Source organism: Diaphorina citri, unplaced genomic scaffold (assembly GCF_000475195.1).
Source record: "Diaphorina citri unplaced genomic scaffold, Diaci psyllid genome assembly version 1.1 scaffold2305, whole genome shotgun sequence".
In the NCBI taxonomy this organism is placed as follows: Eukaryota; Metazoa; Arthropoda; class Insecta; order Hemiptera; family Psyllidae; genus Diaphorina; species Diaphorina citri.
Window position 1 is genome coordinate 19327 of NW_007379729.1, and position 14275 is coordinate 33601.

Consider the following 14275-nt stretch of genomic DNA (forward strand, 5'->3'; position numbering starts at 1 on the left):
AGCTAAAAAGGGAAAACATAGAACTATTATTTATTTATTTAATTGTGTAGGTATTAAAGTACGTAGGTAAGTGCCTATGTTAGACACTGATATACTTTAATTCTTTTTATACTTTAATACCTAAATAGGTACTTGGCTACAAGCAGGTTATAGAGGTAGCCATGGGGGTACACAGTGGTAGAAAATCTCTTTCGATTAATAGTTTGTAAAATGGGCACCTCCCCCCTTGGTGAGTGAGTTTGTAATATGGGCCCCAGCCCCTTCCCTCCTAGGTGTGTGGTAAGGTAAGGTACATAAATAAGTTATGTTTATGGTAAGTTACATAAATGAGTTTTATATTTTCTTCACACTACATCCTCTGGCTTGGTGAATGTGGAGGTGGAGTTATTTTCAGAGGCGTTGATGTCAAGGCCATATTCCAGTTCCTTCCTTTAACAAGTCCTTCAGGAGGACAATTTAGTAGAGTTAAAAATACTTCCCGTCTAAAACCTTTCTTTTTACTTTCCTTATCCTATAGGAAAGAAAGTAATAAGAGAAGAACCCCCAAAATCATACCTAAACTCTCAAAAAATACTTTTCATTAACATTGGAATAACGGTTAGCTGTGTGTTTGACCTAGTTTTAACAGTTTTCGACCGCTTTTTGGTGATTTTCAGCTGCACTGAATAAACCGGTTAGGAATATTCAATAGGATAAGGAGAGTCGTGTGATGTTCACACCAGATTTTTTTAACCCATTCTGGTCTCGTTTCCCTGTTCACAGCTCTTGACCAATTGTTCACAACACAGTTATTTTAACCCATTCACGTCTCGTTTTTCTTTTTACATTTTTAACCCATTCTGGTCTCGTTTCCCTGTTCACAGCTCTTGACTAATTGTTCACAACACAGTTATTTTAACCCATTCACGTCTAGTTTTTCGTTTTACATTTTTAACCCATTCTGGTCTCCTTGTCCCTGTTCGCAGCTCATGACCGAGATCAACGCCCAGATCGCTCTATTTCGGGATCTCCTGATTCACATGGGCACGACCCGAGACTGCCCGGAAATGCGCGAGAAGATCCGAAAGCTTCGGCGCACCTGTGTGGACGCTATCAAGCACACTGCGCAACTCCTCCTACCCAACCTCAAGAGGTAAGAGCCCATATTTTCTACTTGTCGTTCGGGAAAAAATCGTGTCGTGCGTAAGTGGGAAAAAAACGTGTCGTGCGTACCTAAGTGGGAAAAAACGTGTCGTGCGTAAGTGGGAAAAAACGTGTCGTGCGTAAGTGGGAAAAACGTGTCGTGCGTAAGTGGGAAAAAAACGTGTCGTGCGTAAGTGGGAAAAAAACGTGTCGTGCGTAAGTGGGAAAAAATCGTGTCGTGCGTAAGTGGGAAAAAAACGTGTCGTGCGTAAGTGGGAAAAAACGTGTCGTGCGTAAGTGGGAAAAAATCGTGTTGTGCGTAAGTGGGAAAGAAACGTGTCTTGAGTAAGTGGGAAAAAAACGTGTCGTGCGTAAGTGGGAAAAAACGTGTCGTGCGTAAGTGGGAAAAAATCGAGTGAAACAAGTGGGAGTGTTCTTTAGATCTTTTTCCCCCTTCTTTTGATGCCGGATCTCACCACAGAGTTAATCGATCTTTCAGTTAATCGAGTTAATCCAGAGTTTAAGAAATACTGGCCTGTGTAAAGCAAATGGGTAACGTCAATGAAAACCTCTTGACACTGTGTTAACTCTCAGTGGTAAGACCGGCCATAAGGAGTTCGATGGCGAGAGCTGTGGCAGCGGTGGTCCTATGGTTCCGAAATCGAAGAGAGGAAGACAGGATAGGAGAAAGCCGGCCGTTCCGAGAACGAACCTTATCTGTTTGGGGTGAAGGTCGCCCCGGACGAGAATCGAACCCGTGACTTAGCGCTTTGTTGACAAATCGAAATGATTATGAAATAAATATTATAATATCATGATTCCATTTCAAACTGGTCATTGCACTTGAATTTCAAACGATTAAAATTCTTTAATTCCTTCGCATTTTTATATTTTTTTTCTTCTCTTTCTCTTCCTTCTTTTTCTCCTCCTTCTTCTTCCCCTCCTTCTTCTTCTCCTCCTTCTTCTTCCCCTCCTTCTTCTTCTTCTTCTCCTCCTTCTTCTTCTTCTCCTCCTTCTTCTTCATCCCCTCCTTCTTCTTCATCCCCTCCTTCTTCTTCTTCTTCTCCTCCTTCTTCTTCTTTTTCTTAAAGCTCACTTAGAAACACTCTTTGGTTTTTCTTTTCTTCTTCTTTTTTTTTTAGAATAATTTAAGCACCCATAAATACTGAAATCCCAGCGTTCTTTTACATCCCATTTAAAATTCTAAAAAAAAGTCAGGGATTAAAAAAAAAGTCCTTCGACCGGCCTTTGAACGTTTCCGTTAGCCTGTCTCTTTTCGTGACAGAACAACAGCCCGTCCACACGAATTTTTCTTCGTCCAGAGTTACAATTTTTCCCATTTTTTCTTCGTCATACCAAACAGTTAGTTCCCTCTATGAAACCCAGGCAGTGAGGGTTTTGGGAGTTTTTTTTTTTCTTTTTTTTTTTGACCTCACGATCCAGAATTTTATCAAATATTGGCAAGAATCCAAACAGTGGGTATCACGGTAGGGACCTTCCCAATTTTCGGAGCCCAGCCCACAAGAAATCAAGAAGGCAAAAGCCTGAGATCCCCCTAAATACCTACGACTTTTTAAGGGCTAAGTATTAAATTAATATTCTATTCCCCCTCTGAAGTATTTTCGGGATTCAAAAATTAATTAGCTCGAAGAGAATTCCTGAGGGAAGAATATCCTAACTGTCAAACGAAAACAAGAGAAAACAAAGAAGAGAGAGCGAGAGAGAGAGAGAGAGAGAGAGAGAGAGAGAGAGAGAGAAGGGTTAATGAAAAAAAAGGAGAATAGAAGAAAAAGAGAGGTAAGGAGATTGAGGTTTGGAGATAAAAAAGAGAAAGGAAAAAAGAGAGAGAGAAAAAGAAAGGATGAATAGAGAGAGAGAAAGAGAGAGAGGGAGAGAAAGAAAGGGTGAAGAGAGAGAGAGGGAGAGAGAGTAAGAAAGGGTGAAGAGAGAGAGGGAGAGAGAAAGAAAGAAAGAAAAGGTGAAGAGAGAGAGAGAGAAAGAAAAGGTGAAGAGAGAGAGGGAGAGAGAAAGAAAGAAAAGGTGAAGAGAGAGAGAGAAAGAAAAGGTGAAGAGAGAGAGAGGGAGAGATAAGAGGGATAGTTCCATTTTGAGGTTTGGAGATAAAATATTAGCAGAAGTGAAAAGAAAAGGAGGGGAGAGTTTGTGAGAGAAAGAGTAAGAGAGAAAGATGGAGTTAGAGAGAGAGAAAAGGGAGAGCAAGAGAGAGAGAGAGGGAGGGATGGATTAAGAGAGAAAAGGGAAAGAGAGAGAGAAGGAAGAGAAAGAGAGAGGTAGGTACATATCTTTAAGATAATTAGCTTTTAGGAATTTGAATGTAATTAGACAGTTTTCAGCTTGTGTTTTGATATCTGTCAGATTGAATATCACGAGATTTACACCCTTTTTAGTTTCAAATGCTGATTGGATAGGGATTAGGGATCTATCCCCTCAATTATTATTATTTTATTTTTTTTATTTCTTTTTTGTACTGTACTGTACACATGAAAAGGCGAAGAAAAAGAAGAGAATACGTTAAAAAAAAAAAAGAGCTTTGATAGGTATAGGTGAAGTGTAATTGCTATAGGTAACGGGAAAAAAGTTAAGGGGCTCAAATTTTCTTCCTTTTTTTTGTCTCCTCCTCTTCCTTCGTCTTCTACTTCGTCTCCTCTTCCTCTTCCTTCTTCTTCGTCTCCTCTTCCTTCGTCTTCTTCTACTTCGTCTCCTCTTCTTCTTCTACTTCGTCTCCTCTTCCTCTTCCTTCGTCTTATTCTTCTACTTCGTCTCCTCTTCCTCTTCCTTCGTCTTCTTCTACTTCGTCTCCTCCTCTTCTTCCTTCGTCTTCTTCTACTTCGACTCCTCTTCCTCTTCCTTCGCCTTCTTCTACTTCGACTCCTCTTCCTCTTCCTTCGCCTTCTTCTTCTTCTACGTCGTCTCCTCTTCCTCTTCCTTCGTCTCCTTCTACTTCGTCTCTTCTTCCTCTTCCTTCGTCTTCTTCTACTTCGTCTCCTCCTCCTCCTTCTTATTCTTCTTCTTTTATTTCGCTTTTTTTATTTAAGTTTTTTGATTCATTTTTTGCTCTCACTAATTTCACGCACGAGCGCAGTTCGTCCTCTCGCTCTCTTTCTCTCTCTCTCTCTCTTCGCTCTCTCTCGCCTTTGTTTACATTGGCGAGGAAATAAAATTCAAGTTCGTCCATGCATAAAAACCCCGAGTCAAAATTTCGAACCGTACAGCTCAGGTGTGTGAAGAGGATAGGGGAAGGATACCTAATATGGATCTCTAATACTAAGATGGGGACCTCTAAATGTGTAATATGAACTTATTTGGATTATGAGATGAAATAAATTTAAGTTAATTCATGCATAAAACCTCTCGCAGTCAAAATTTTAAACTGTACCGGTGTGTCAAGTGAATAGGGGAAGGATACCTAATATTGGGACTTCTAATATGAGCGTAATATGGGGCTCTCCCAACCTCAAATCAAAATCATACAAGGTGATTTCAGGACTATCAAATGCCTAAAATGTTCATTGTCAAAGTTCGTCCATGCATGAAATTAAAAGGGTATAGATCAAACTCGAACGGTAAAGCTTACCACGGTAAAGCTAAGGTGTGTAAAATGAGTTTGGTAAGTCCGCCTAATATGGACCGCTATAAAGGAGGAGCTAGTTGGTACTTTTTTAGTGTGACACTGTAAACGGCACCTTTCGCCTATGAATAATATAAAGTAGGGGAAGTCTGCCTACTATGGGAGCTCTAATATTACCACCTATAAAGGAGAAGCTGGTTGGTAGTATTTCAGAAAGTGACACTTTTTATGGCATCTTTCCCCTATGTAGAATATTAAGCAGGTTATAACTTACATTGTTTTATGGGACACAATGCGTGGTCCCTTGAGAGAACATACTGTTGACAATGAAAGAAACAGAGAGAGAGAGAGAGAGAGAGAAGGGACAGAGAGGGTCTATAAGGAAAGAGCGAGCGAGAGAGGGAGAAAGAAAACGAGGAAGACAGAGAGAGAGAGAGAGAGAGAGAGAGAGAGAAGGGACAGAGGGGGTCTATAAGGAAAGAGCGAGCGAGAGAGGGAGAAAAAAAACGAGGAAGAGAGAGAGAGGGAAAGAGAAGAACGGAGAAACAGGGCAAGAAAGAAAAACAGAACAGAGAGAGAGAGATAGAGAGGAAGGGAAGAAGGGAGAGAGATAGAGAGATAGAGAGAGAGAGATAGAGAGGAAGGGAAGAAGGGAGAGAGAGAGAAAGAAATAGAGTTACTTCTGAACTTTCAATTTTTGTTTTATACCCAAGAGAAAGTTTTTTTTTTTTTTTTTTTTTTTTTTAAGCAGGTAGAAATATGAAAACACTCATGCAGAGTGGCTTTTTAGAGGTTTGACAGAGGGAACTGTAACTGCGAAGGTCTTATCGTCCCGAAATCGAAGAGAGAGGGAAACTTTATTTATCGGGAAAAGACATTTCGAGCACAGAGCTGTAACAACCGAGTTCTTGTCGTCAAGAAATCGAAGAGAAAAGACGGACAGGATAGAAGAAGTGTTAGCCCGGGGCGGAAATTTCATGGTGACCTTGCGCTTACAAGGCAGACGCACTAATTCCGAAGCTAACTAGGCTCAATTTACCTATTACTATTATTATTATTATTATTATTATTACTATTGACTACAGACAAAAGGTTACCTTTAGAACAGGACATGAAGGAAGCGAGCTCCATGGATTTGTACGGCTCTCCCATTTCAACCAGGACTTTCTTGAAGGAATAGAACTTGCTACCCTCGGCGTATACATTGTCTTGGTATACCTGACGAGAACACAAACATATCGTCAGGGCTTCACAATAACACATTTAAACAAAGAGGTATAGGTACGGAACACAAAGATCACAGAGACTAGAAATTAAAGAAAAGATTCTTGAAGCAATAGAACTTGCTGCCCTCTGCGTATACATTGTCTTGGTATACCTGACGAGAACACAAACATATCGTCAGGGCTTCACAATAACACATTTAAACAAAGAGGTATAGGTACGGAACACAAAGATCACAGAGACTAGAAATTAAAGAAAAGATTCTTGAAGCAATAGAACTTGCTGCCCTCTGCGTATACATTGTCTTGGTATACCTGACGAGAACACAAACATATCGTCAGGGCTTCACAATAACACATTTAAACAAAGAGGTATAGGTACGGAACACAAAGATCACAGAGACTAGAAATTAAAGAAAAGATTCTTGAAGCAATAGAACTTGCTGCCCTCTGCGTATACATTGTCTTGGTATACCTGACGAGAACACAAACATATCGTCAGGGCTTCACAATAACACATTTAAACAAAGAGGTATAGGTACGGAACACAAAGATCACAGAGACTAGAAATTAAAGAAAAGATTCTTGAAGCAATAGAACTTGCTGCCCTCTGCGTATACATTGTCTTGGTATACCTGACGAGAACACAAACATATCGTCAGGGCTTCACAATAACACATTTAAACAAAGAGGTATAGGTACGGAACACAAAGATCACAGAGACTAGAAATTAAAGAAAAGATTCTTGAAGCAATAGAACTTGCTGCCCTCTGCGTATACATTGTCTTGGTATACCTGACGAGAACACAAACATATCGTCAGGGCTTCACAATAACACATTTAAACAAAGAGGTATAGGTACTCCAGTTCTCTTCTCAGCGAGGTGTCCGAGCTTCCCTCCCTAGCGCCGAGCACCGAGTCACCGCACACTGCTCACCTGGTTATTCTTTACTTCCTCTGTCAGATGTTTCTGAGGGAGCTGGCCAAGTGTTCCCGTCTCGTGACGCTCATTCCGATGGACATGACAGGGTACTTCGGTAAGAAACGACTAAAACTATTTACAGGGTGTTTATAAAGTCTTGACCAGGGGCGGGTTTTTTGAGAACCGCTCAGAATGTCAAAATACGCCGAGACACTTGTTTCATAAATTTTAGGGGGATCAATTTTTTCATATAAAGTTCCCTTGTGGCCACAACCCCCTACTTGTGATACGTCATATTAAATGTCTTGAAAAACTTAGTACAATGGTGCAAGTTTGACCTCGATTCAATATTCAGGGCCGGAGTTATGGCCCATTCAATTTTTATTTTTCCAATTTCATCCGCCAACAGGAGAAGCACCAAAAATGGGAAATTCATTTTGATCGGTGATTTGTGCTTCTAAAATAGGTCTCACTAATGTATCATGTTGAAATAAAGACTTATTATGAAATTTAGAAATATTCATTTTCACCCCCGCAGGCCAACAGGGCCGATTTAATTTTTGGGTCTATCTTTCAATATTATATTTACTGTCGCAGAAAAAAAGGTAAGAGGTAGGTATAAGGTAAATCAGGACAATTTCACCCCTAAAAGTAACTTGTATAAATTCCATACCTTCTTTTCGCTTTGGTTTTCAGAAAACAGGGCCGGACCATCCAACCTCGGGAACGTGATCAGTCAGATCCTCCTGTGTAAACAGATCGCCCCTGATTTCAATCAGGAAGAGATCTTCTCCATCTCCAAAGACTCTGAAGACTTGACCAACATTCTGACCGAAAGTCAGAAACACCTACCCCAACAAGACAGCACCAATGGTAAGTATGGAGACATGACCAACACTCTGACCGAATGTCAGAAACACCTACCCCAACAAGACAGCACCAATGGTAAGCCGTTCCAAGAACGGGCCTTTTCTGTTTATGATAATGTTCGCCTTGGTGGGAACCGAACCCGTGACCTAGAGTTTTAACCGTAGTTCAACCGAGCTAACTAGGCTGGCTTGAATTCTTTTTTGGGAGAAATAGGCGACTAACCCTTTTTCGTCTTTTCCCTCCACAGAAAAATTGTCGGCCCTCAACGAGGATCTGCCGTCAAAATGGACCAGGAAACGGCGGCGCAGCTCCCTCTACAAAAATGTCGGCTCGTTCTGCTGTCTCTGTCGGCCCAACTACTTGTGATCGGGCCGCCAAATATCGGGCCGAGCCGTAGAACCCGCCTTCGGATGAAATAACGATCGGGGCGACAAATATATCGGTACAACCAAGGCCGTATTTCATTATGTGACCTTTTTTTTTTAATCAACCAAGGTGATTTATGAATTTTCAACTTCAACACCCTGACTGCCAAAACATATTCCATGGTGATTGTGATTGTATTAAAACACCCATGTATTAAAACATCTCCCTTAACATGGAAGACAGGCTCTTTAATTCTTGAAATTTCTTCATAAAGAAAATAGCAAAATGTCACTAAGAGGTCATCTTTCAGGTAACCATTGTAATTACATACCTACCTAAGTGGCTTGTGGCAGCAAGTGTGGACGTTCAAGGCGGAATCATGTTGAATTGAAAAATTAAAGTCACAATAAAATACGCCTAAACCGTAGAAAACGCCTTCGGCCGTCGGAAACAAAACAAGCAATTTTTTGATTACCAAATCATTTCATATTTTCGAATTTTATTTCTTTATAAAAAGGCCCGTTAGCCTTCTTCAGAGTGATATTACACCTAAAGTTTTAATATTGAAGGGTTTTTTGCAAGGAGGGCCTATGAGTCCTATGTCATTACTTCGGCACTTTTCCGATAAAACGACCTTTTTAATTGGTCTTGTCCTTTGGGTTTGAAGGATACTGTTGAAAACAAGTCTTAAAAAAGTGTTGATATCTCAATTAGGGCAGTGTTGGCCCAGTGGTAACGCGCTTGCTTGTGCAGAACGGCTTGGGTTCAAAGCCCACCATCGACAAGATATTTGTACTCATATTTCGATTGCAAATATTTCAACTTTCTGTTCTCGTGTTATTATTTTTTACTTTTGTTTTTGTTACTTGTTCTTTTTCTTGTGTTCTTGTTGATGTAATTTTGTATTACTGGGTTGTATGACCCGTCAAATAAATAAATTAAATTAAATTGACGTAGGTAATTTAAATTTTAATTTTTGTGCCCTCCTTGAGTTAACCCTTCAATTTTTGTAAAGAGCTAAGACAAACTTAACTTCCCTGTAGTTAAATTAAGATTTAAATTTCACTATTGTTAATTAATTAATTTCGGTCATATTTTTCACGTTTGTAAAACTAGCCTTTGATACCTTGACCTGAACTGTCTTACGTTTTTTTTTTTTTTTTTTTTTTTTTTTTTGGGTTTTGAAAGGGGAAAATTATAAATTTTACATTAGTGTTCATAATTAGACAATTTTATTGTTTCGTAATTGAAGATAAACAAGTAGTTTAGTTTATATAATTACTATGTAGGTCATTTTAAATGTAGATATAAAAGATAATTTAAGTACCTATTACTGTACAAAATAACTATTATATTAGATAGAGATCCCGACTCATTTGACGTTAAAAGAGCTAAGTGACCAGACTTTAAAAAAAAAAGAAGTAAAAATGCTTGTTCTTCTCCTTCTTTTTCTTCTTCTTCCTCTTCTTCTCCTTCTTCTTCTTCTCCTCCTTCTTCTCCTCCTCCTTCTTCTCCTCCTCCTCCTTCTTCTTCTCCTTCTTCTTCTCCTCCTCCTTTTTCCTCTTCTTTTGTCAAGTCGTATTCGATTATATGACTTTTTTTATAGTCAACATGGCTGAGCCAATGAGATTGTGAGATTCCGCTTTGTGCAGCAAGAGTGGACGTCCAAAACGGAATCTCATTGGTTCAGCCATGTTGACTATAAAAAAAGTCACATAATTGAATACGGCTATATTTTACAGAACATTAATAAAATCATACATGGAAATAGATCAGTTGCGCTTACTTGGGTGATGATTCAAAGTCATAGAGCAGGAAAAATGAGGATCAACGGAATTTTTCTTTTTCTTCTACGGTTTAGTTTAGTTTTTGCTTGACCCTTGACCGCTCGAGGGTTCGGTATGAAATGGACTTCCAGAAGTTGGCAGATGCCATTTAAAATGACTTAGCAACAAAAATTGGTGAGTTTATTTTTTATTCTTTTGGTGTGTGGGGGGGGGAGGGGAACCTCGAACACTTTTGAAAGTTAAGAAGGGAACCGCAACGAAAAAAGTCTGGCCACCCCTGTAATACATATTAAGTTTCTAATACATATTAAGGTGCATAATTTCAGTTTCTAATACATATTAATATGTACCTTGGTAGATGAGTAGACACATTACATACATGAGAAATATAATTTTATTACAGTAAATAAATATTTACAGTATTTCATTTACACATGCCCCCTACAATACATGGGATTAAGTATTTTTTAGGTTGTTATGTCCAATCGAAAAAAAAAAATGCTCTGTTGAAAAAATACCTCCTATCTGACCTCTTCTTTCTCTCTCTTGCTCTCTCTCTCTCGCTCTCTCTCGCTCTCTCTCGCTCTCTCTCGCTCTCTCTCTCTCTAATCCAATGTTTGTCTCCCTCATCCCGGAGAGTTTTCAGTCCATCCTCTTCTAATTTCTCCCCCCCCTCTCTCTCTCTCCCCCTACTTTCTCTCTCTCTCTCTCTAACTCCTTCATTTCTTCATCTCTCTTTTTTTACCCTCTTTTTCTCTCTCCCCTCCCTTCTCTTTCTCTTTCAGGCCCTATGTCTGTCTCTCTCACATTTCAGACCCTTTTTTTTTCACTCGCCGTTTTTCTGACAGATACAAAATGAGCTTTTAATATTACAACATGTAATAAACTCGAGAGAGAGGAAGAGAGAGAGAGGGGAGGAAGAGAGAGAGAGAGAGAGAGAGAGAGAGAGAGAGAGAGAAGGAGAGAAATGAGAGAAAAAATAGAAGAGGATGGATAAAAATCTCCAGGAATGAGGGAGGAGGAGAGAGAGGGGAAAGAGAGACAGAGAGAGAAAGAAAAAAAAAGTAAAGAAGGAGAGAGAGAGAGAGAAAAATTAGGTGAGGACGGTCAAAAAAGTGAGAGAGAAAAAAAGAGACGGGCATAGGTTCAGAGAACAAGAGAGAGAGAGAGAGAGTATGAATGAAGGGCGACTTGGAAGAACAGGGGGAAAATGGGTAATGGGAGCTAAATTATTCTCTCCTATTTCTCTCTCTCTCTCCCTCTCCCTCTTTCTCTCTCTCTTGGCAGTCTAGGTCTTCGGGAAAGAGAAAGAGAGAGGGCAGAAGAGAAACTAAAAGAGAAAAATATTTAAACTAAAAGAGAAAAATTTGGTCTCCAATATTTAGTTGTGATTGTCCAAACGCATCACTAGCAGAATTTTACAAAATACTTTATGGAGTCTTTAATAACAATGTATTAAATATTAACATGAGGGAAAATAAAGATTAATATAAGGGAAAATAATGATTAACATGAGGGAAAATAAAGATTAACATGAGGGAAAATAAAGATTAATATAAGGGAAAATAAAGATTAATATAAGGGAAAATAAAGATTGACATAAGGGAAAATAAAGATTAACATGAGGGAAAATAAAGATTGACATAAGGGAAAATAAAGATTAACATGAGAGAAAATAAAGATTAACATAAGGGAAAATAAAGATTAACATAAGGGAAAATAAAGATTGACATAAGGGAAAATAAAGATTAACATGAGGGAAAATAAAGATTAACATGAGGGAAAATAAAGATTGACATAAGGGAAAATAAAGATTAACATGAGGGAAAATAAAGATTAACATAAGGGAAAATAAAGATTGACATAAGGGAAAATAAAGATTAACATGAGGGAAAATAAAGATTAACATAGACCAAATAACTAGTTTTACTATTTTACCTAGCTGTTCTTTTTCTTTTATTTATTATACAATAAAATTATACATACATTTAGATAGTATTGTTAGAAATTTAAAATTATGTAACTTTTTTCAAAGCGAACTATATTGTAATCTGGATCAAAAACCAACATCCATGACTGAGTGAGTATCAAGGATTGCACATCGGAGGTCCGGGTTGGTTTCCCGGACAGGGTGGAAGATTTTTGGGTGTGTGCTTCAATACAGGATACACTCACAGCCTCAGGAGGAAAACAAAATTGAGTAGCTAGGTACTCGTACGTTAAATAACGTAGCAACCGGTGTTGGCAAATTCGAGTAAAAGCCAATTTTCATAGAGTTTAAAAAATCAATAATGCAGGCTGTTAGTAATACAGTGAATTCCATAAATATTAGGTGTATTTTCCTTCCTCTTTTCACCCAAGAGGTTTTTTTTTTTTTTTTTTTTAAAACATAATATCAGAAGGAACATTTTAATTTGATTACATTGACCACTTCTCTATTTTTTTTTTTTTTTTTTTTTTTTAAGAGGTTTGACAGAGGGAACTGTAACTCTAGGGTCTTATCGTCCCGAAATCGGAGAGAGAAGGAAGACAGGATAGGAGAAAGCCAGCCGTTCCGAGAACGAACATTATCCCATCAGGATAAAATCCGCCCCGGGCGGGAATCGAACCCGCGGCCTAGCGCTTACAAGGTAGACGCGCTACCAACTAAGCTAACTAGGCTGGTCCAAGAGGTTTGATAGAGAGAACTATGACAGCTAACGCTGCTTAGGTCTTATTGCTTTCCTTATGGTTCTTCCATCTTTGATCTCCTATGGTTTAGTAGAGGGTAGAGGGCCAATTCAGTTTCCATGTTTCCAAAAGTTTCCCCGAAAGGAAATACACCTAATACGAAGAGACTCTCAGCTTCATCAATAAAAAAAACTAATAAAAAAATAAATTATTTATTTAAAAAATAATAATAATAAATCCCATCAGGATAAAAAAATAAATTAATAATTTACCTAGATTTATAATTTTTATATATTAGATTTCCAAACTAGATTAATAAAAAAAATAGTGCTTTAGAGTGAATCAATTATTTTACCTTTATTTCCCTGTAAAAATTAAAATTAATTTTATTAGAAGTTTACATACATAGATCCTATTTATAACCCAACATAAATATAATATACCCAATATTTATCTTACGATTTTTTTTTTTCTAAAAATAATACAAAAGTTGTTTTTATTTTTTGTCTCTTTACTTAGATATAATTTGTTCAGGTATTTTTTACTTATTTACTTTTTACGGCAACTGTGTGTGTGTGTGTGAGGTTTAGCAGAAGGAATTGTAACTGCCAGGGTTTCATCGTCCCTAAATCGAAGAGAGAAGGAAGACAGGATAGGAGAAAGCCAGCCGTTCCGAGAACGAACATAATCGAACCCGCAACGGTAGCTGTGATAGGGAATAGAATAGAAGGGCCACAGCGCCTTGAGTTTTTAGAGTTATGCAATCTGCAGGCAAATATCAGTGTTGTAGTCACTGTTATTATAACGCCGTGATTTTATGGGGTTATGCAATTTCCATGGAAAAATGTCAGCTGTTTCAGCTTCAGCCGTTCTTCGTTGATGTTTTAACGCCGTGATTTCGTAAAGTTATGCAATCTACACTCAAAATCGTTAGCCGTTTCTGAATGGTATTAAAACGCCGCGCCTAGAGCTTATGAAGTTATGCAATTTGCACGCAAAAATTTCAGCTATGTATTTCTAAACGCGGTCAAACTTTTTTGACTTGGCGGGGCGGAGCGCTACCGCGCTCCTTAATGACATTAACAACGCCGTGATGGTGTGAGGGGTATGCAATTTGATTGTAAAAATGTCAGCTGTTCTCAATGTTATTATTACGCAGAGTGATTTGCCATTTGTTAGCAAAAATAACCGCCGTTCTAAAATGATATAGGAACGCCGTATATATAAGAAGCTATGCAATTTCCATTCAAAATTTTTAATCGGTAAATTGCATAGGTAGGTATATTTCGATTTCTAAACCATAAATTTAGCTTTCGAGCTTCTGTAAAATCCTCCAAGCGAACAACTATGGAAATTATAAACACTTTGAAATTGAGGTAGGACTTTGAAATGAGCTGTTGTAAAATTATTATAACTCCTATTAAAAAAAAAAAAACAAACAAACAAATAGGTAGGTAAATGTAGAAAAAAATTTAAAAGCTATCTAAAACCTTTTTGGGAACGGCTGGCTTTCTCCTGTACTCTGTCTTCCTTCTTTTTTCGTTTTTGGAACGATAGGACCTTAGCAGTTTTACAGTTCCCTCTGTTAAATCTCTTCAAAAACGGAAGACCTTTTTCTTGCGTCTTTAGACTTTGAAATCCTTTTAGCATAACCCTTTTCTATGAAACCCTTTGTTTTATTTCTAGAAAAAAAAAAAAAAAAAAAAAAAAAAAAAAAAAAAAAAAA

At 38.1% G+C, this 14275-nt stretch overlaps 1 protein-coding gene across 1 annotated transcript; it reads left to right on the forward strand.

Annotated features, from left to right (window-relative positions):
* The first annotated feature begins 304 nt into the window (after positions 1–304).
* On the forward strand, positions 305–9246 carry LOC103518679. Its single transcript, XM_008483759.3, has 5 exons — positions 305–313; positions 966–1132; positions 6802–6971; positions 7553–7729; positions 7974–9246. The coding sequence occupies exons 1-5, from the start codon at positions 305–307 to the stop codon at positions 8090–8092; spliced, it is 642 nt and encodes a 213-aa protein (XP_008481981.1). The 3' UTR covers positions 8093–9246.
* Positions 9247–14275: the final 5029 nt, after the last annotated feature.